The sequence below is a fragment of the Manis pentadactyla genome, chromosome 1 (genome assembly GCF_030020395.1).
Source record: "Manis pentadactyla isolate mManPen7 chromosome 1, mManPen7.hap1, whole genome shotgun sequence".
NCBI lineage: Eukaryota > Metazoa > Chordata > Mammalia > Pholidota > Manidae > Manis > Manis pentadactyla.
In genome coordinates, this window is record NC_080019.1 from 197,579,538 (window position 1) to 197,598,537 (window position 19,000).

General features: G+C 51.5%; 1 protein-coding gene and 1 long non-coding RNA gene across 12 annotated transcripts in view; both read left to right on the forward strand.

Moving 5' to 3' along the window:
* Nucleotides 1-2,072: 2,072 nt before the first annotated feature.
* Nucleotides 2,073-7,900, forward strand: LOC130684547 (uncharacterized). The gene is made up of 2 exons (XR_008998835.1): nucleotides 2,073-2,358; nucleotides 7,546-7,900. It is a non-coding gene; the product is annotated as an uncharacterized LOC130684547 (long non-coding RNA).
* Nucleotides 7,901-11,144: 3,244 nt separating this feature from the next.
* DIP2A (disco interacting protein 2 homolog A) overlaps nucleotides 11,145-19,000 on the forward strand; it is a 117,196-nt gene continuing 109,340 nt past the window's right edge. For all 11 annotated transcript variants that reach the window (XR_008998831.1, XR_008998832.1, XM_057505629.1 and 8 more), the window contains exon 1: nucleotides 11,145-11,475. Coding sequence is in view for 9 of the 11 variants with exons in the window: in XM_057505629.1 (XP_057361612.1) it covers nucleotides 11,385-11,475 (91 nt within the window). In the remaining 2 variants the exon portion in view is untranslated. The remainder of the gene's footprint in view (nucleotides 11,476-19,000) is intronic.

Sequence of the window (19,000 nt, forward strand, 5' to 3'; positions counted from 1 at the left end):
AGCTACAAGTTTTCTCTGCTAGGTCTCCATGCAGCTGACAGTCTGTGGCTTCCTCAGCAGGCACCCTGGAGCGGCCCAAATGTGGCTGCACCCACCCACACCTCGAGCAAGCTGCACTGGTGCCTCTCCCAGTTGTGTGCAGCGTCATGTCTCCCCTCAGAAGGGGCACCATGGCATTCACAGATGGCCCGGCCCCGGGAACTTGTGAGCACAGCAGGCCCCGGAGTCTGGGGGAGCTTCCCACCATCCAGCTCATCTCGCCAGGCGCCTGCGGTACCTACAACTTGCCGTTCATAGGACCAGTCGCTACGATGTCTTCAGTAGGTCGAGCAATAGTGTGTCTGGACACCCATGGACCCTGAGGTAAGTGAAGGTGGGTGTTGTCTGCCAGCTGAGCTGGACCATCGGTCTACCTGGTACTGAGGAAGAAACAGCGACCGTCCGAACATAACCTGTCCTGATTGTACCGGGGGCAGTTGCCGTTTTTGGGATCCACATCAAGAGTGATCCCAGCACAGCCCAGAAGTACAAGGTCTGCCAGGGGAGGGGAGCCTACACAGCAGGTCATCAGACTGGTTAGACGGCAGCTCCCGCAGCAGGGGCAGCGCTCTTAGGTGAGGCTCCCATGGCGACGTGCCAGGCGCTGGGCAGCTTACAAACAGCAGACGTGTTTCCCAGAGCGCGGTGGCCTGCTGGTGAGGACCCCATCCCCCCGCAGTGCGGACTCGTCCTTGGGTGCTCACAGGCTGGGGACAGGGACAGGATGCAAGCTCACGGCTCCTGAGGGCACTGGTCCCGACTTGGGGTCCCCCACGGCCTCATCTCCCCCAGTCCCTGCCCAGTGCTCCCACCTTCTAACAACACCACGTTGGGGAGTGAGCTTTAAACAACAGGATCTGGGGACACGTTCAGTCCATGACAAGTACATACAGAATGGCCTGGGCAGATGCCAAGGGCTAAAGGAAGGGTCCCAAGTGAGTGTCAGACGGGTGGCGCTGAGTTTTCTCCTCCGTGCATTCCCATGGCCTTGGGAATTCCCTGTGACCAGTGGGCAGGACAGGAAGAGCACGGGTGTGCCCTGCAGCTGGGTCTGCTCAGTGTGCCAGCCTCGGAAGTCCATGGGCCGCACCACTGCCCAGCAGAGCTTTGGGTGGTACATCTCATATGGAGAGAGCGCTGGCCCGAATGCCATCTGTACACATCGTGTCCCCAGCTGGTCGGTAACCTGCAGAGACTGGCACCAAGGAAGAGACTTAAACAGACTCCTGCCCAGCCAGGACGTCCATGCCCTGATGGGACGCATCTGGTGGACAGGACAACCCATCTGTGGGCAGCACTCAGCCTTAGCCACCACGTGCCTGCTGAGTGAACTTGCAGGAAGGAGACTTCCTTCCCCAGGGCTTCCACCGCCCCTGAGAGCCTGTGTTGCCGACAGCAGAGGTGCTAAGACCTTGTGATGACCAGTTCCCTCCACTTTAAAGGGGGCAGTGATTTGTCCTCCTAGGAGCACAGCTTCCAGGTGCGAATCACGCTTCCTTGCATGCCGTGGTCCACTCACGTTCCCCGTTAGCAGCCAGCACATCTGGAAGCAGTGCAGGTTCAGGAATGGGATTCACTTGTCTGGCCGTGTGTTGCAGGAGGTTGTGACGTCCTGTCGGCCTGGGAGCTGGACCTGGGCAACTGTAGTCTCCTCCTGCCTCCCGTCCCTCTTATCCCCACACTGGAACTGTGCCAAGGACACACCTTGGGAGAGAAGGTGGTGTCGAGACCGTTGGACAGTATGTGTGACTGAAACCCGGTAAGGCCCCTTTATAAACTTTCAAGATTCTGGTGGGTGGGTGCAGAGATCTGGTCTTGCATCCACACAAGACTAGCCTCCTAAGTTAATTTCCTTGCTTATTAAACCTGCCCTCTACCTGCCTCTTCTCTGCAGTGTCTCCCTCCCTCCGTGTGTGGTGCTGGTCTGCAAACTGACACCAAATATCCCTAGAAGCGGCCGCCTTGACCAGCCAGAGCTGCCAGCACCAGTGGGAAAGCACATCTCACATGTTCAGGGTCAGGTTGGGGTATGTCCCTCACAGCCAGGCTGCAGGGGTCTGGGATCCAAGGGGCAGACCCTTCACTGCATGTGCAGCTTGGATTCCCTAGTTCCTCAATCCCAGCTGAGCAAAGGTACAGAGATGCATCCACATGGGTCACTGGGTCCTGCTTCCCACCACCTACTCCCACCTGCTGCCTCCTCCGTGCAAGGACCCCAGCATCCCCAGATGTCATCTGTAGTTCGCAATCCCGTAGAACACCTGGTGCATCTCCTGGTGGGTGTCCTTTTGGGGACCAGGACCTCTGACCCTGTATAGCGTAAGCCTGGGAGGTAGGAAGCACGCATGTCCCCGGGGACATGGGGAGTGAAGGCAAGTCGCTCCTGTTTCCACCCCTTGGGGCTCAGACTGTGTCCTTCCCGTTGGCAACACAGTGCCACATAAAGTCTTGTCTTCACAGAATATTGCCTCCCATGTGGCACCAGCTGGCTTTGTGCTGTCAGGCACTCTGCTGATGTGCTTCGCTGTAAATGAGTCTCCTGTTTGATAGAGTGCCACACGGGATGCTGTGCCAGCAGGACAGACACTCCTTAGGCCCTTGCAAACATCTGAAACATGAATCTATTCCTGTGAAAGTGAACGGAGGGTGGGCGCATTCCGGCTGGCTGGGCCTTGGGGGAAGCCTGTTGGGGAGCTCAGCATCGGTCTTTTGCTAGCGGGTCAGACCCTCAGGGGCAGCAGGTGGCTGGATCGGCTCGGTCGGAGGACCTGTGCCGCTGGGCCCACACGTGGCCTGCAGCCCCATCGCCTCAGCCACCATGTCCTTGTGCTCACCGTGCCCACTCTAGGGTTTCTGCGGAGAGGTGCTGTCCCGGGTCACCTGGCCAGGCCATTCTGTCTGTTGCTTAATCTTTCACAGATGTTGTCTGATGGACACTGATGTTTCAAACAAAGATCATCCCACTCGGTGCCTATTCCAGTACAGCTACCCGTGTGCACAGACCTCCTATCCCCACTTCGGTTGTTTTCCTTCAGGCCCTTAGCCAGTCACCTGGATCACCCACCACTGCCTGTAAGTCCATTCGTGTTCTTGCCTTGGGCCGCTTCTCACACAGATCATAGACACCTGGGAGCTCTGCCTGTCGGGAGGACATGCCCTTAGCACCGTCCTTCAGGGCTGCCCCTGAGTGAGGCTGTGATGTCACTGCTGTCCATCTCCGTTTTGGACACATACCGAGCCAGCCCACGTATGCAACAAGCCCACAATTTTTTCCTCCTTTTCCAACTGGCCAAAAAGGCTCTCCCTGTGGTCATAGGTGTGAAGTGACAGAGGCTCTGATACAACAGCAGTGACCAGTGTGGGCCTAGGTGCCCGTTCTGCCCTCACTTGTGGCCTCTGTGCTAGATTGTGAATGTCCTGCTTCCACCTCAGGGGGGGCCTCACGGCTCGGTGAGTTTGCTGGAACCCCCCTCAGGGCGCGCATTTCAGCTGCATAGTCACTGTGTCCATCGTCATCGAGAGTATAGAGCACACTAACCTATTTTTGTCCCAAAAGGCATATAGTCCCCCGCCTCAAGCGGCACGGCAGGACCTCAGTGTCTCACATGCTGACTCTGCTCCGCGATGTGCAGAGACTCCACGTGCCTCGTCCCACCACCGGCACCACCCTCCCAACTGCGGCCCAGGCAGAAGGGCTGCTGCGTTACTGCCTTGACCTGTTACAGGGACTTTTCCTGTCCTGGACTCTTCTGAAAGTTGACAGGCTTCCAAGTCACCCCGTATTTGTGCCAGAGCTGTGCTCCTGGGTAGGGAACGTGCTGCTTCCAGGAGCTGAAGAGGCCCAACAGAGTCTTGCTTAGGAGGGTGCAATGACTGCCGTTTACTTTGGTGAGATGCCCCAGGGCACCCCTGACCCCTGGACACCTAAAATGTGATGGACGTAGACGTTCCTGAATCTTCACAGCTTTATCACCTCCTCCTCTTTGGAGCCCTTGTATCTCACCAGGGTGTCCGGCATCTTCTCTATCTCTTGCTCATTTGGCCAGTGGACGTGATGCCACTGGAGTGATGAAATGATGTGTTGTGCTCCACATGTCCATGTGCTCCTGACCTCTTTGTGGGTTTTTTTGTTTTTTTGTTTTTTTGTTTTTATGGAGTTATTATTGATATACACTCTTATGAAGGTTTCACATGAAAACAATGTTACTACATTCACTCGTATTGCCAAAGAGTCACTACTTGCCTTCTCTGTGCTACACTGTCTTCCCCATGATCCCCCCACACCATGTGTGCCAATCATAATAGCCCTCAATCCTCTTCTCCCCTCCTCCCCACCCACAACCACTGGTTCATTCTTGGAGTCTCTGAGTCTGCTGCTATTTTGTTCCTTCAGTTTTGCTTCGTTGTTATACTCCACAAATGAGGGAAATCGTTTGGTACTTGTCTTTCTCTGCCTGGCTTATTTCACTGAGCATAATATCCTCCAGCTCCATCCATGTTGTTGCAAATGGTAGGATTTGTTTCTTTCTTATGGCTGAATAATATTCCATTGTGCATATGCACCACATCTTCTTTATCCATTCATCTACTGATGGACACTTAGGTTGCTTCCATTTCTTGGCTATTATAAATAGTGCTGCAATAAACATAGGGGTGCATATGTCTTTTTGAATCTGAGAAATTATGTTCTTTAGGTAAATTCCTGGGAGTGGAATTCCCGGGTCAAATGGTATTTCTATTTTTAGTTTTTTGAGGAACCTCCATACTGCTTTCCACAATGGTTGAACTAGCTTATGTTCCCACCAGCAGTGTAGGAGGGTTCCCCTTTCTCTGCATCCTCGCCATCATTTGTTCCTAGTATTTTGATGTTGCATTTCCCTGATAATTAGCAATGTGGAGTATCTTTTCATGTGCCTGTTGGCCATCTGAATTTCTTCTTAGGAGATTTGTCTGTTCATATCCTCTGCCCTTTTAATTGGGTTACTTGCTTTTTGGGTATTGAGGTATGTGAGTTCTTTATATATTTTGGACGTGAACCCCTTGTCGGATATGTTGTTTACAGATATATTCTCCCATACTGTAAGATGCCTTTTTGTTCTGCTGATGGTGTCCTTTGCTGCACAAAAGCTTTCATTTTTGCTTTTGTTACCCTTGCCCGAGGAGATGCATTCAAGAAGAAGTTGGTCATGTTTATATTCAAGAGATTTTTGCCTATGTTTTCTTCTAAGAGTTTTTTGGTTTCGTGACTTACATTCATGCCTTTGATCCATTTCAGGTTTACTTTTGTGTATGGGGTTAGACAATGATCCAGTTTCATTCTCTTACATGTAGCTGTCCAGTTTTGCCAACACCAGCTATTGAAGAGGCTGTCATTTCCCCACTGTATGTCCATGGCTCCTTTATCATATGTTAATTGACCATATATGCTCATATATGCTTGGGTTTATATCTGGGCTCTCTAGTCTGTTCCATTGGTCTTTGGGTCTGTTTTTGTGCCAGTACCAAACTGTCTTGATTACTGTGGCTTTGTAGTAGAGCTTGAAGTTGGGGAGCATAATCACCCCCTGCTTTATTCTTCCTTCTTGGGATTGCTTTGGCTATTCAGGGTCTTTTGTGGTTCCATATGAATTTTAGAACTATTTGCTGTGGTTTGTTGAAGAATGCTGTTGGTATTTTGATAGGGATTGCATTGTATCTGTAGATTGCTTTAGGCAGGATGGCCATTTTGACAATATTAATTCTTCCTAGCCAAGAGCACGGGATGTATTTCTGTTTGTTGGTATCTTCTTTAATTTCGTCCTGACCTCTTTGAACTATGACAGAGGACAAGAGAGGTAACATAGCTTTTAGGCAAAACTGTATCTCTGTTCCACATGAATGTGAAATGTTTCTGATGCTCTTCTCTGATAGAGACAGAAAGAACATGCTCACCAAATCAACAGCCACCGAGCAGACTGGCCCAGAGGCTGCTGTCAAGGCTGCTGCTCGGGTGTTTGTGGTGGTGAACTGCTGTCCTCAGGACCCTTCTGGTTTCTGCAAGGGCCATGCTGGTGAATTAAAGGCCTTGGGGACCACTGCTCTGCATCCCTTAGATCCTTAGAAGTGGCACTGATCCCGCCATCCTCACCCCTGGCATGATGCTGCTTTATGATCTTGGTGGGGATGGGGCGGTTTCAGAAGTCCCTACGTGGCCTTTCCAACTGTGGTGGCTCAACCGTGCAGGTCAGGGACCAACAGGAGGGTATCGTTAACCACCAGTGTGTCAGTGTCGGTCATTCAGTTAGGAACTGGGAAATGACCAACAAGCAGGCCCGCAGACTCAGAGGGCCACTGTAACCTGGCCCGTGGGTGTCCTGGCCACCCCGTTACCTGGCTTTCTTACACAGCCCCTCTGACAGGGTGGCCATGATGATCCGGGTGTCTAGGTATCAAAGTCAGTTCAGACCCTGTGTCCATCAGTCTTCAAAGTGTTTGGCTACCCACTTTTCTCCAGGGTGTAGTTATCAAAAGAAATGACTACTGGGCCTTTGGAAAAGCACTTAAGAAGGACCTAGGGATTCATTTCTGTATTTATTGTGGGGTTCTTGGTATTGTGAGAATCGATAAAGGGAAGCCGCACTGAGTGGCACTGGGAGGCCTGCAGAGGGCACTCCACACCCACCCCTCCGGATCACCTGCTGACCGCACAGCTTTCTGCCTAGAACAGCCCCGGGCCCCCTCCGTAAAGGGCCTCTGCCGCTCTGCTGTTTTGCCCTAACATCCCGAGTTGCGGTTCTCTACTGCCCTGCAGTAAGCCCGTTTTGCTGGTAAAATAACTGAGTTTTATTTTTAAGGTTAACAGTATTCAGCCACCTCTTCAGTAACTGTTGCCATGTCTGAGACTGGCTTGGGCCCAGTGTGGGGTCCTGATCGGAGGGGTCACCAGCTTGATTTCCTGGTCATTCATCCTTGCCTTCATTCGGTGGCGCCCTCAGCTGCCCTTCCTTTTGCCGTTCCAGGTGCCACACTCTGTCGGCCAGTTCTGCTGCGCGCTGCAGGTCGGCGCCCTTTGCTGGCACTCAGGCCTTGCCGGCCATTAGCCGAGTCCTATCGGCTGGGTGCCGCCTCCTGGCCTCCGCAGTTCAGGGTCCTGGCATCCCCGGTGCTACCACCCAGCCAGGCTCCGGAGCAGCCTTGCCTACTGTGAGCTCTTGCCTGCAGGAGGGCCCCCCTGAGCATTTCTGTGCCCCTTTGATCAGCCTGTTTCTTTGAACTTTCTAAATGTGTTTTATGTGCCTTTATTTGGAATATAATCACCTGATGGCCTTCATATTAAACACGGAATATGTAACTTCCAGCACACCCACACCCCTGAGCCTCTTACCCTCATCCACCAGGCTGCCACAGCAGCTTTGCTCATTGTGGGCCATAGTTTTTTCTATGTGTGGTCTTTTAAAAATGTGTTTGCAAATTTTTTGATACTCCTTCCTTCAGAAGATTCAGAGTCTAATTCCGCTCTTTTTGAAGACAGGTGAGATTTAGACAGGTGGTGGCAGCCGTGAAAACACGCGACTCCTGAGGCTAGTTCACATGAAGGCTAAGCTTTCCTCGTCTCCAGACACTGGTCTTGGAAGCCCGCATCATAGTGTGAGGAGGCCTAGGGGAGTGGCCGTGTGTGAGTGTGTTGACCGACGTCCCCAGTCTGGGCTCCAGCATCAACTGTCAAGACGTGAGCAAGTGAACCTGCAGAAGACTTGAACTGCCAGCCCTCAAGCCGCTCCAGCTGGGGCTCCAGATGCTGCAGAACAGAGATGAGCCATCCCCACCATGCCCTGCCCCACAGTGACCTAGAGAGAGAATAAATGACTCTTGTTTTAAGCCACTAAGTGTACAGTAATTCGTTATGTAGCAATAAATACACCATCATTCTAGGAGCCATCTTTTCAGCAATTTGCACCCAGTCTGCCTGGGTGTTAAATTCCATATCTTTGAAGATTATTCAAAAGTCAGTAAGCTCTTCTACCCAATTTTACATTCCAGCTCCCTTCTAATTTCTGCAGGGGTCACGCTGGTGAATTAAAGATGTTTGGTCACACCACTCATCAAACATACTCAAGATTCAGCTCCACACACTTTCCTAGCTCCTGGCAGCCCATGTTGGCCGGGTCTCACAGCTGGTTATGGGTTGACTTGTGTCCCTGGCAAAGATTTAAGTCCTCACCCCCAGTACCTCGAAATGTGATCTTATTTGGAAATATGACCTTTGCAGGTGATCAAGTTCAGATGAATGCATTAGGGTGGATCCTAATTCAGCATGATTGGTGTCTTTATAAACAGAAAATCTGGATACAGAAATGAACACACATATAGGAACATGAAGGCAGAGACTGGCATGATACATCTACAAGGCAGAGAACACCAAAGATTGCCATAAAACCACCAGAAGCTAGAAGACAGGCATGAAACAGATCCTTCCCTCACAGCCCGCGGAAGGAACCAGACCTGCCATCACCTCGTTCTGACTTCTGGCCTCCAGAATTGAGACAACACATTTCTGATATGCTACACAATATTTGGTACTTCGTTACTGCAGCCCTGTAAACTAGTACACAGTTCAAGGGGGTGGGAGCTGTGGACTCTTTTCTATCTCATCATATTTCCAGTTGAATTATGCTATGAAATAACCATAATTATATTCCTAGTGTCCAGTAGGTGGGGGGAAGGAGTGCTAGGCTCCTAGGCTCATGGGGAAAGGTGGGCCCTTGGGCAGGCTCCAAGGTTCAGGGCATTCAGTGAGTCAAAACCTTTGAGGGCATCTACCCAGATATCAGATATCCCCAACCGGGTGTCATGGGCCCAGCTTTTCCCAACCTGGGTCCCAAACAGCGTAACAGAATGGATTTGGTTGGGCGTTTACCGTCTTTGAGATATTAATTCCTGGGCTCAATGTAGGAGATGAGTTTCTATATATGCAACCGAAGAGATCTCATGCTTTTCAGTTGCCTATTGCTAGCCATCAGCTGTCCATTATTTTTCTTAAGAGTGTCAGTGCTGCTAAGGAATTGCTATCCAATTCAATTATCCTTCTTCATAGCTACTAAAGGTATACCTAATTTTATTGCAACTTGCAGATGTTGCATTTTTTTTTGTGGGTCTGTGGCAGACCTTTTCAAGCAAGTCTATCAGCGCCACTTTTCCAGCAGCATCTGCTCACCTCATGACTCAGTGCCACATTTCAGTTAATTCCCACACTATTTCAAACTTTTGTGTTATTACTCTTTTATGGTGATCTGTGATCAGTGACTATGCCTCTGAAGGTTCAGTTAATGGCTAGTATTTTTTAGCACTTTATTGCTAAATTAAGGTATATACACTGTTTTTCTAGGCATATGCTATTGCACACTTAGCATGCAGTATATGGAACAGACTACAGTATAAACATAACTTTTACATACACTGGAAAACCAAAACAGTCATCTGGCTCACTTTTTTGCAATATTCACTTTATTGCCATGGTCTGAAACTGGACTGGCAACATCTCTGAGGTGTGCCTGAAGGTCTAATACCTCACTAACTAGTGTATTCCGTTTCATATCACTGGTTCAATCCTCCTACTTCAACACTGGAGAAGAGTTAGAAAATAGATAGCCATTTGGGGCCAGGGGTCATGAGGGCTCCACCCTCTGTAAGTAGTGGGTGATTCAGCTTCAAAATCTCTTACCATCTGCTTTCTCAGACTACACTGGGTACCAACGGTTGCTGGCTAGTTTCTCTACCAGCAAATGGTGAAATGCTGTTTGGAGCACAAGGTATCAGCAGCTGTGATGGTAAAGGGAAGGAAGAAGTACATGGAGGCCCAGCAAAGAAAGCTTCAGTTCGTCTGGTGTGTCCTGTGTTGGGCCCAGATGGCCAGATCTTTACACTCCTGCATCCCTCAGTCACCAGATGTAGGCTGGCCCGCGAAGGATACCTTAGGTGAGGCAGGCATCTGAATTGATGCGTGCGTTCACGTCACTGTATCCCACCCCTGCACCACACAGAGACACCTCCCCGTCTGCATCTGAACAACTTCAGGGGGGTCCCCTTGGCTCCACCCAGCCTCTGGGCTCTGATGTCATTTTATTCCTCTGTGCGTGCCCACCCACCTCCCAGGGTCACCTCATGGTCTGAAATGGCTGCTGGAGTTCTTTCCTGGCCAATACTGTACATGCTAAGAAATGAGTTAACATATAAAAGTGTGGCCCACACTACAGAATATGTTGGTATCTGCTGATATCCCAGCAGGTGTGAAGTTAAGGGGAGCCCCGCTGCGGTGGAGCAGGGAAAGGGGAGCCCCGCTGCGGTGGAGCAGGGAGGCTGGCAGGGGAGCCCCGCCACTCCGCCAGCGCGGGAGGCAGGTCAGGGCAGACCCGACAGAACAGCCTCACAGGCAAGAATGGCGGCTTCCGGGCCCCTGCAGGAAAGGACGCGCTCGGCATCTCCGGCACCCGCCACCCCGGCCACCCAGCCAGTGAGGGGCCGCGGCTCCTGGACTCCTTCTTTTCTCCAGGACTTTCCCTCAAAACAGCCCCTGCCGGCGCCCCCCTCCCTCTCCCTGGGGGAACGTCCCTCGCCGGCGTTTAGTGTTTTTCGTCCGTACTTTTGGCGAAGCTCGCACTGCGGAACTGCCGCTCTTTGCTGTTTCCAAAAGAACCCATTTTGCTGGTTAGGTAACTGTATTTTTAAGGTGAACGTGGGCTTGCAGAGCTGGGCCTTCCCAGTGTGCCGAGCAGGTCCCAGCAGCAAGGCTACTGGTCATTAGTGGAAAACTCCAAAGTGAAGCAGTCCTGGGTCCCCCGAGGGCTCTCCCTGCAGCCAAAGGCCCCCAGCGCACGGGCACGCGAAGACCCCATGGCGGGGGGCAGGTGGCCCCTCCTCAGTCCCGGAGGCCCTGCGCCCGAAAGCAGCCGGCGCCACGACGACACGGCGGCCCCGGCTCGGTTCAGAACTCCTCCGAAGCTACACTCCCCGACCTCCCCCAGGGCAGCCGCGGGCGCCCCCACCCCGGCCGGCGACCCGCCGCGCACGCGCGCCGTCCCCGCCCGCCCCTTCCGCCGCGCGCGCTCTCGGGAGGGGCTCCTGGGCCGTCGGGGGCGCGCGGGGCGGCGGCGGGGCCCGAGGAGCTGCCTGTACCCGCGCCCGCGCGAAGCCTCTCTCGCCGCGCCCCTGCCCCGCCGCCCTGCTCCCGATGCGGGTCTCTGGGCGGAGGGGAGCCACGTAGCTGCTGCCGGTGCTGCCGCCTAGGCCGGCCCGACCCGGACCCGCGACTCTGCCGCCGCCCGGGCGCCAGCCTGCCTGGCAGTCGGCGGGGCGCGGCCGGAGCGACCATGGCCGCCCGCGGGTGTCCGCTGGAGGCGGTGCCGCTGCCCGCGGACGTGCGAGAGGGCCTGGCCGAGCTGGAGCTGGAGCTGTCGGAAGGTGAGCCGCCCGCCCGGCGCTGCCCCTCCCCGGACGGCGGGCCCGGGCCGCGGCCGCCACCCCTGAACCCTCACCCCTCACCCTGACTGCGGACCCGGGATCCCCACCTTGGTTTGGCCTCAGGCGCGGGAATCTTGATAGCAATGACCGTTTTTGTGCAGGCGGCAGGCTTGTAGGTGGTTGTCAGCGCAAGGCTGCAGGGCTGAGCTGTTCGGGAGCCGCTCTTCCCGGGCAGCTGCCGCCCGCGTGGGATCTGGATCCGCGGGCCACCCCAGCCCAGTGTGCCCCGGTTCCCTCTCCTGGAAAACGGCTGTAACAGCACCTGCCTCTCTGGATCGTTGAAATGCTAAAATACCTTAATATATGCAAAGCACTTAGCACAGAATGAGGTCGTTAACCCCTTTTATGGAATTTTTTTAAATTAAAAAAATATATGTTCAATATATGGTCGTTTGATGGTTGAAACAGACTGGAGCGACTGAGCTTCAGAGATGGTGAGTGGCTTTCCCATGTGGATGTCACCTCTTCCCCAAGGCTTGCGTCCCCATCTGTTTGGCTGTCAGTGTCGAGTAAGTTACGGCCCTGTATCAGGGAGCCTTGTAGCACTTGAATTTTTAACTTTTTTTTAATACTTAAATGTGTTTTCAGCTTTTAGAATCCATTTTTTCATGGTCTAATTATTCTTTAAGTTTCAGTTTGGCTTAGGTTGGAGTAGCGAATTCTTGAAACAACTGATAAACATACACTGGGTTGTGCTAAGTTGCTTAGTCCACCTACCTTAGGGGTCAGGACTGGCATTTTTGTTTTACAGGTAATACAGCATCTACTTGCAACTGCTTTGAATTCAGCACTCAAATTTTTCTAGGTTCTGAGATATGAGGCACATTTTTTAAAGTAGAAATACAGTAAGAAATGGGTGGATTTGAGAATTCTTGGTGATGAGGTGCTTTGGGGAAGTTTGAAAAACTCAAAATAGGAACAGTTCTGATGGGAACCATTGTCCTGAATTTGTACAGCTCTTCATCAAGGAGAAGCCATGCAGATTCCACACATTCCGAATGCTATTGCAGATGCTCCTGATTTTTGCTCCTTTGTATTTGTCATTCCCTCAATTCTTTGTTTCATGAATGTATGTTTGCTGCTTCCTAGGAGTTGATGTTTTATTTAAAGTTATTTAGAAAGTGCGGGGCGACCTCAGAGAGGAGCGCCCTGAAAGGTTGGGGGTTCCCCCTTTAAAGGATTTTTTTCAGGAATATGACAAAGGACTAGGGGTGTGTACTTGTTAAGGGGTCTCAAGTATCTTTGATAAGACATTAAGTTTCTTATCAGTCCTCTAGGTAATTCTGCAAAATTAGCTTAACACAAGAAATTTACTGCTCTGGTCCCCTCCCAGGACAGCAGCTTCCTGGTTTGGGAGCATATCAATCAATCAAGACTGTCTGCCCTTCCTCCAAGGTGGGCAGAGTTGTTTGTTCTTTGTTTGCTGAAGAGTATGTTAATAATCTTTCTTCTTAACTTCTTTGGTTTTTCAAAATGCGATTTTGGCTTTAAGGTGGGATCTCCCTGTCTTTATATGCTGTTTATAGGTGGGCCTTTTAGCAGGCTAGAATAAATCTTACAATGACCTAATTGACACAGTGAAGACATGGGCTGTGCTCAGATACTTCTCTTTATCTGGGGAATATTCAAATATTCAAGGCCAAGTTGCTCCTCACCTTTTGAACTTTAACTGATTAACTCTAACTCTGAGTCCTTTCGGGCTTTCTAGTTTTAACTGGTTAACTGAGTCCTTCCTAGGGGGCTTTACTGGCCTTGCTCTCTTTCCACCCCGCTCATGTCTATTTTCCTGCCTAACACCTGCAGTGACGAGTAGGAAGCGTGTCCCTGCCCTTCTTCATGGCTCACACGTGGCCTTGACCTCTGGCATCCTCACTGGGTTCCTGTCACTAACTGGTAATTGGGGTTGGCCCTCAGGGAACAGCCTGGTGGTAGAATGCGGGTAGGGTAGGTCTGACTTCCTGTTGCGGATTCCCAGGAGGGAAAGAACGCACAGCTGTGATCTTGCTCCCTAAGTCTCCTGGCGGTTTCACCTGCCTGACCCAAGGTCTCCTTCAAATACGTGAGGGTGATAGGAGGCAAGAGCCCCACTCTTCTTAGGTCCCACATCCCCACCGTGAACACGCAGAAGAATTCACACATATGGCTCCTCACAGCATACCTGAATGTCTGGATGGAAATGAGGTTATCAGAGGTATAATCTTGATTTCTTTAAAAAGAATTCCCAAACACTTGTTATTTATTCCTCTGAATTACCTTGGATAGACCTCACGGCTGACTTTAGGCCTGCGCAATGGCTCCGGGCTATTGCTGCTGAACTGCTTTAAAAATGTGGACTGTGGTGTGAAGTTTGCTTTTTGGTTTTAGTGTCCTGCAGTGGTTTAGAGAGGAAATCCGTACACAATAGGCTACATTTGGTTTGTTCCTGTTTCTTTATTCTGGATAATAGGTCTATTCCTAGCTGCTGTTTTCCTGCATTCTGGTAGTGTTTGGCCCCCAACCTGAATAGAGTCAAAGAAGGGGGAAAAGCTCCATTTGTGGATGTAGACAGGGGACTTCTTCATAAAGCTTTTGAAAGGAAAGAAGCAACACACAGCAGCAATTCACCGGAGAATTCCACTTTATTAGGGAAAGGGTGCTGGGTTATATGGGAAGGGGCATGGGGTGATTGAGGTGTCACTTCAACGGGGCTGGTGGCTATTGGCTAGGTGCTGGGATTGGGAGGGGGGGCGAGGGGTGATTGGGCTTCAGGTGGCGCCGGCGGGAACTGAGGACCCGGAAGAGAAGCAGGAGGTTCGCCATCTTATGGGTGGGGGCCCTTCATTCCCCCCTTTCTCCTCTATGGGGTTGTGGACGTTACTTTCTCTCTGACTGCTTCCTGCTGAACGGGGGTGGAGAAGGGAGTGAGGGCTTGAGGACTAGGAGGAAAGGGTTGATAGGACTCCCCACAGTAAGGACGAGTAGATGTGGACTTCTTCAGGTTGGAAATCAATGAAGGTTCCCTGTAACATAGGTCGAGGACTTGTTGATTCTAATGGTGCCAAGAGGATACGGGTGCCAGAAGCCAGGCGTCTGCGGCCATTGTTTCCAGGAACAGTTTCCAGCGGAGAGAGGGGTCCATCTCAGCGTGTGGTGAGGAGGTTACGTGAGGGTGAGGGATCTTCTGTGGCTAAAAGCTGGTAGTTCCTGAGTAAAAGCTGGCTGAAAGTTTGATTAGAGATTTTACCGACTTGGGATTTGATAAACTTTACTATACAAGGCAAGAAGAGACAGGCGAGAAGAATGATTATTATAGGGCCTGCAATGGGCCACAGCCAGGTGAGGAAGGGGTTTGTTAGTATTGAAGAGAATGGGTTGGAATTGGAAGCAGAGTGGAGGCTGGAGGCAAGGTCGGTGAGTTTGGTAATGTCAGTTTCCACAATGCCGGATTTGTTGATGTAATAGCAGCACTCTTCCCAAAGGAAGACGCAGGTGCCGCCCTTTTCGGCTGTAAGCAGATCTAAGGCCCGCCGGTTTTGAAGGGTGACCTTAGCTAGCGAAGTGACCTGTCTTTGGAGAGAGGCCAGGAAATCGGCAGTGGATGTCAGGGCTCCCTCAAGTTGGGCGTTGAGATCTTTAATTGCCCATAGACAGTGACCCAAGGCTCCTCCCGAAAACCCTGCCCCAATGGCTGAGGTGGTCAAAGAGATACCGACCATGATGGGAAGGAAAGCAGCCCTTTTTGTGTGCGAGGGCAAGGGATGTTGGAGCTCAAGAAATTCTGCCATGCTGTAAAGTGTAAGCTGTGGGATTAGGGTGATGAGAATGCAGGGTATATTGGAGTTGGGAGGCAGTGAGTTGAAAAGACTGCCATTGCACCAAAAGAAGTGACCTGGTTGAGTAAAAGTCTTAGAGCCAGAGGTTGGGGTGTAGATAGAGAGACAGTGAAGTGCGCTGGAGGGGGGAGGGGTTGGGCCTACACAGTGGTGGATGGTGAGATTATCTGCGTATTCTGGTTCCCATAGGGGTATGTCTGCCAGGGTATGGAAAGAGTAGTTGGAAATATTAAGGGGCACGGAGGCCAGCAGTGGGCGCTGTAGTGATGCGCACAAGAAACAATTGGCGGTGTTGAGGGTGTGGTTGAGAAAGATGGTGGTGTCTTGAATGAGCTGTAACCAAGAGTAGGAGTGGGGGTAAGAAGATGAAGAGGCGCCGTCAAGAGTTTGAACAGTAACTTTTTCCGAATGTCCGATGTCTGATGCAACTTGAGAGATCTGGGAATGAGAGGGAACATACTCTCGAGAGATATGAAGGGTACCGTGGGGGGTCGAGGACCCCCCCCATAGTAAACTGAGGCTGTGACTCCGGTGGCCCATCGAGAGTTCCAGGGATCTGGGATTGATAAGGAGAATGAGCTGTTGGGATATTTTATGAAACGGTTGGAGGAGTAATACTGTGGGTACCGGGAGTTACCCATGTAGTGAATGATGCAAGACCTGTAGGGACATCCCCCATAGGTGTCTGGCCATCGCCTGCAACAGGCTTGTTTTTGGTCATAGAGGAAGCAGAGGTAGGGAGAATAAAGGTAGCTGCTAGTGAACACTTCGGTGGAGGGAGGAAAGTGGAGGTGTAAAGGCTCAGAGCAGCCTTTCAGAGGGCAGTCTGATGTGGCAATGAGGGCAGTAACTTTTGTTTGATGCTGTGTGTAAGTCTGTCTGACTTTGAATCGCCATACAAAGGAGGCTGGGGTGGCAGGGAAGACAATAGGGATGAGGAAAAAAAGCGAGAGAGCGCGAGGGAGCAGTAAAGGAGGAAAAAGTCATGATTCGGGTATGGATGGCAAAGGGGGTGAACGGGAGATGCGGAGTTTCAAGGGATCAGAGGGATGAGGCGTGGTAGAGTAGACAGCGTCTTGGGCTGTATCCGAAGGACTCTGGATTGTGACTGATGGGTCTTGGGTGTCCAGAGAAGGTGGGTCCTGGGTGTTTGGTTTCAACCTGGAGATATGAATCCAAGGGGTGACAGAGTTATCAGGCAGTGAGAGCTTGGTGGCCGAGGGGGTGCAGAGAATAACTGGGTGTGGACCTTCCCATTTTGGGGTGAGAGAGGGCCGATCCTCTGGCGGCTTATAAAACACTAGTTGTCCGGGCTGTAAGACAGGAGGATTTTGGGAGGCGGATGGATCAGGAAGGAGCCAATCCTGATATTTCCACAATTTGGTGCGGAGGAGAGAGAGGAGCAGAAGGGCCATATTGGGAGGAATCGGTCCTTTGTGGGAAGGGAGCCCTGGGGGTAGAATTGGGCGGCCGTACATGATCTCAAACGGTGACAAGAAGGAAGGTTTCTTTGGGAGGGCCCGAATGCGGAGTAGAGCTAAGGGAAGTAGGCGAACCCAGTCAAGGTGTAGTTCTAGAGATAGTTTGGTCAGGATGTCTTTTAGAGTCCTATTGGCTCTTTCTACTTTTCCCGAAGCCTGTGGTCGATAAGGACAGTGTAGATGCCAGGGGAGTGAGAGCGACTTGGAGAGGTTCTGAATGATTTGGGCAGTGAACTCAGGGCCGTTATCTGATTGGAGGGAAGTGGGCATCCCGAACCTAGGAAAGATCTGGGTGAGGAGGATAGAGGCAACTGCGGACGCTCATTTGTTAGTGCTGGGGAAAGCCTCGACCCATCCTGAAAATGTATCTACTAACACGAGTAGGTATCTGGTACGCCATATGGGGGGCATGTTAGTGAAGTCTATTTGCCAGTCTGTGGTGGGGACATTACCCCTTGCTTGATGAGCCGGGAAGGGTCGGGCCTTGAGGGGGTTATTAGGGTTAGTGTGTTGGCAAATTGTGCACCTGCGGGTGATTTGGTCAAGTAGGGTTTTGTCTTCAGGAGAGAGAGAAAAAAAGGATTGTAAAAAATGGATTAAGGATTGGGGGCTAGGATGGAACAGATCGTGTAAGAGGCGGAAGAGAGACTCTCTGTCCTGGGAACAGAGGGTGTCTTGTGATAAGGCTAAAACCACAGGGGCAGACGGATCGCTGTCTGGTGCTTCTTCTTATAGGGCAATCGACCGGGCTACTCTGTCAGCTTTATTGTTACCTCTTGTAATGGAGGAGTCGTCCTTTTGATGTGATTTGCAGTGGACTATGCCCAGTCAGTGTGGGAGTTGTGAAGCCTCTAGAAGTTTAGTAATTAAGGCTGAATTAGTGATGGAATTTCCTTTTGTGGTGAGGAGGCCTCGTTCTTTCCATACTGCTGCGTGAGACAAGAGAATGTGGAATACGTATTTGGAGTCAGTGTACAGTGTGAGAGACGTGTCCCGGGCCAGAGTGCAAGCTCTGGTGGCTGCAATGAGTTCGACCTGTTGATTGGTTGTACCGGGGGGTAGGGCTCGTGCCTCGATGACGTCTTTGAGGGAGACTACTGCGTATCCTGCGTAATGGGTGCCCTCATGTTTAAAGGAGGACCCATCAGTAAACCAGATGAGGTCGGAGTGTGAGAGGGCTCCTTCGGAGATCGTGGAGTGGCACGAAAGGAAGTTGTGAAGGGCTTCCAGACAATCATGCGAGGGAGTATGAGGAGAGTAGGGTAGGGGAAGAAGAGTGGCCGGATTCAGGGGCGGGCAGGGGAGGAAAGAAATGTCTGGATTTTGGAGGAAAGAGGACAGTAAGGTCAGGAGTCTGGAGGGAGGGAGAGTCTGTAAACTTTTGTAGGTTAAGAGATCCTTTAGGTGATGTGGGGACAGAATGGTAAGGGGCACCCTGAATGTCGGTTTATGAGCTTCCTTCTGCAAGAGCTGTCCAGCGGCTAATGCCCGCAGGCAGGGGGCCCATCCCCGAACTGTGGGGTCTAATTGCTTGGAAAGATAAGCTACTGGGGCAAAGGATGGGCCATAATATTGGCCTAGGACTCCTAGAGCTTGACTGGGCCTCTTCTGAATGTATAATGAGAAGGGCTTCGACAAATCAGGAAGATGGAGAGCTGGGGCTCCCACAAGGGCTCGACGGAGCTTAATGAAGGAGTGTCGGGGTGAGGAGGATAATGGTTCTTCGGGGGGGGCCCTTGCTGAGGTCGTATAGGGGTCTTGCCAACAGGGAGAAGTTAGGGATCCACACTCTAAAATACCCAGCCAGGCCTAGAAAGGAAAGGATTTCTGTCTTGGTTTTGGGAATGGGCAGGTCAGAGAGGAGCCATTTTCTGTCTAAGGTAATGGACTTTCTTTGTTGAGATAGAAGAAATCCGAGCTAAGTGACAGAAGGGGAAGAGATTTGAGCTTTGACAGGGGATACCCGGTAACCTCTGGAAGCTAGAAGGTTAAGTAGGGAGGCAGTGTCAAGTTGAGACTGTTCCCACGAGGGACTGCAGAGTAGAAGATCGTCCATGTATTGTAATAAGGTGGACTCGGAGTGATCATGATGAAACTGTTTGAGGTCCTGAGCTAGGACCTGTCCAAAAATATGGGGACTATCTTGGAAGCCTTGTGGCAAAACTGTCCAAG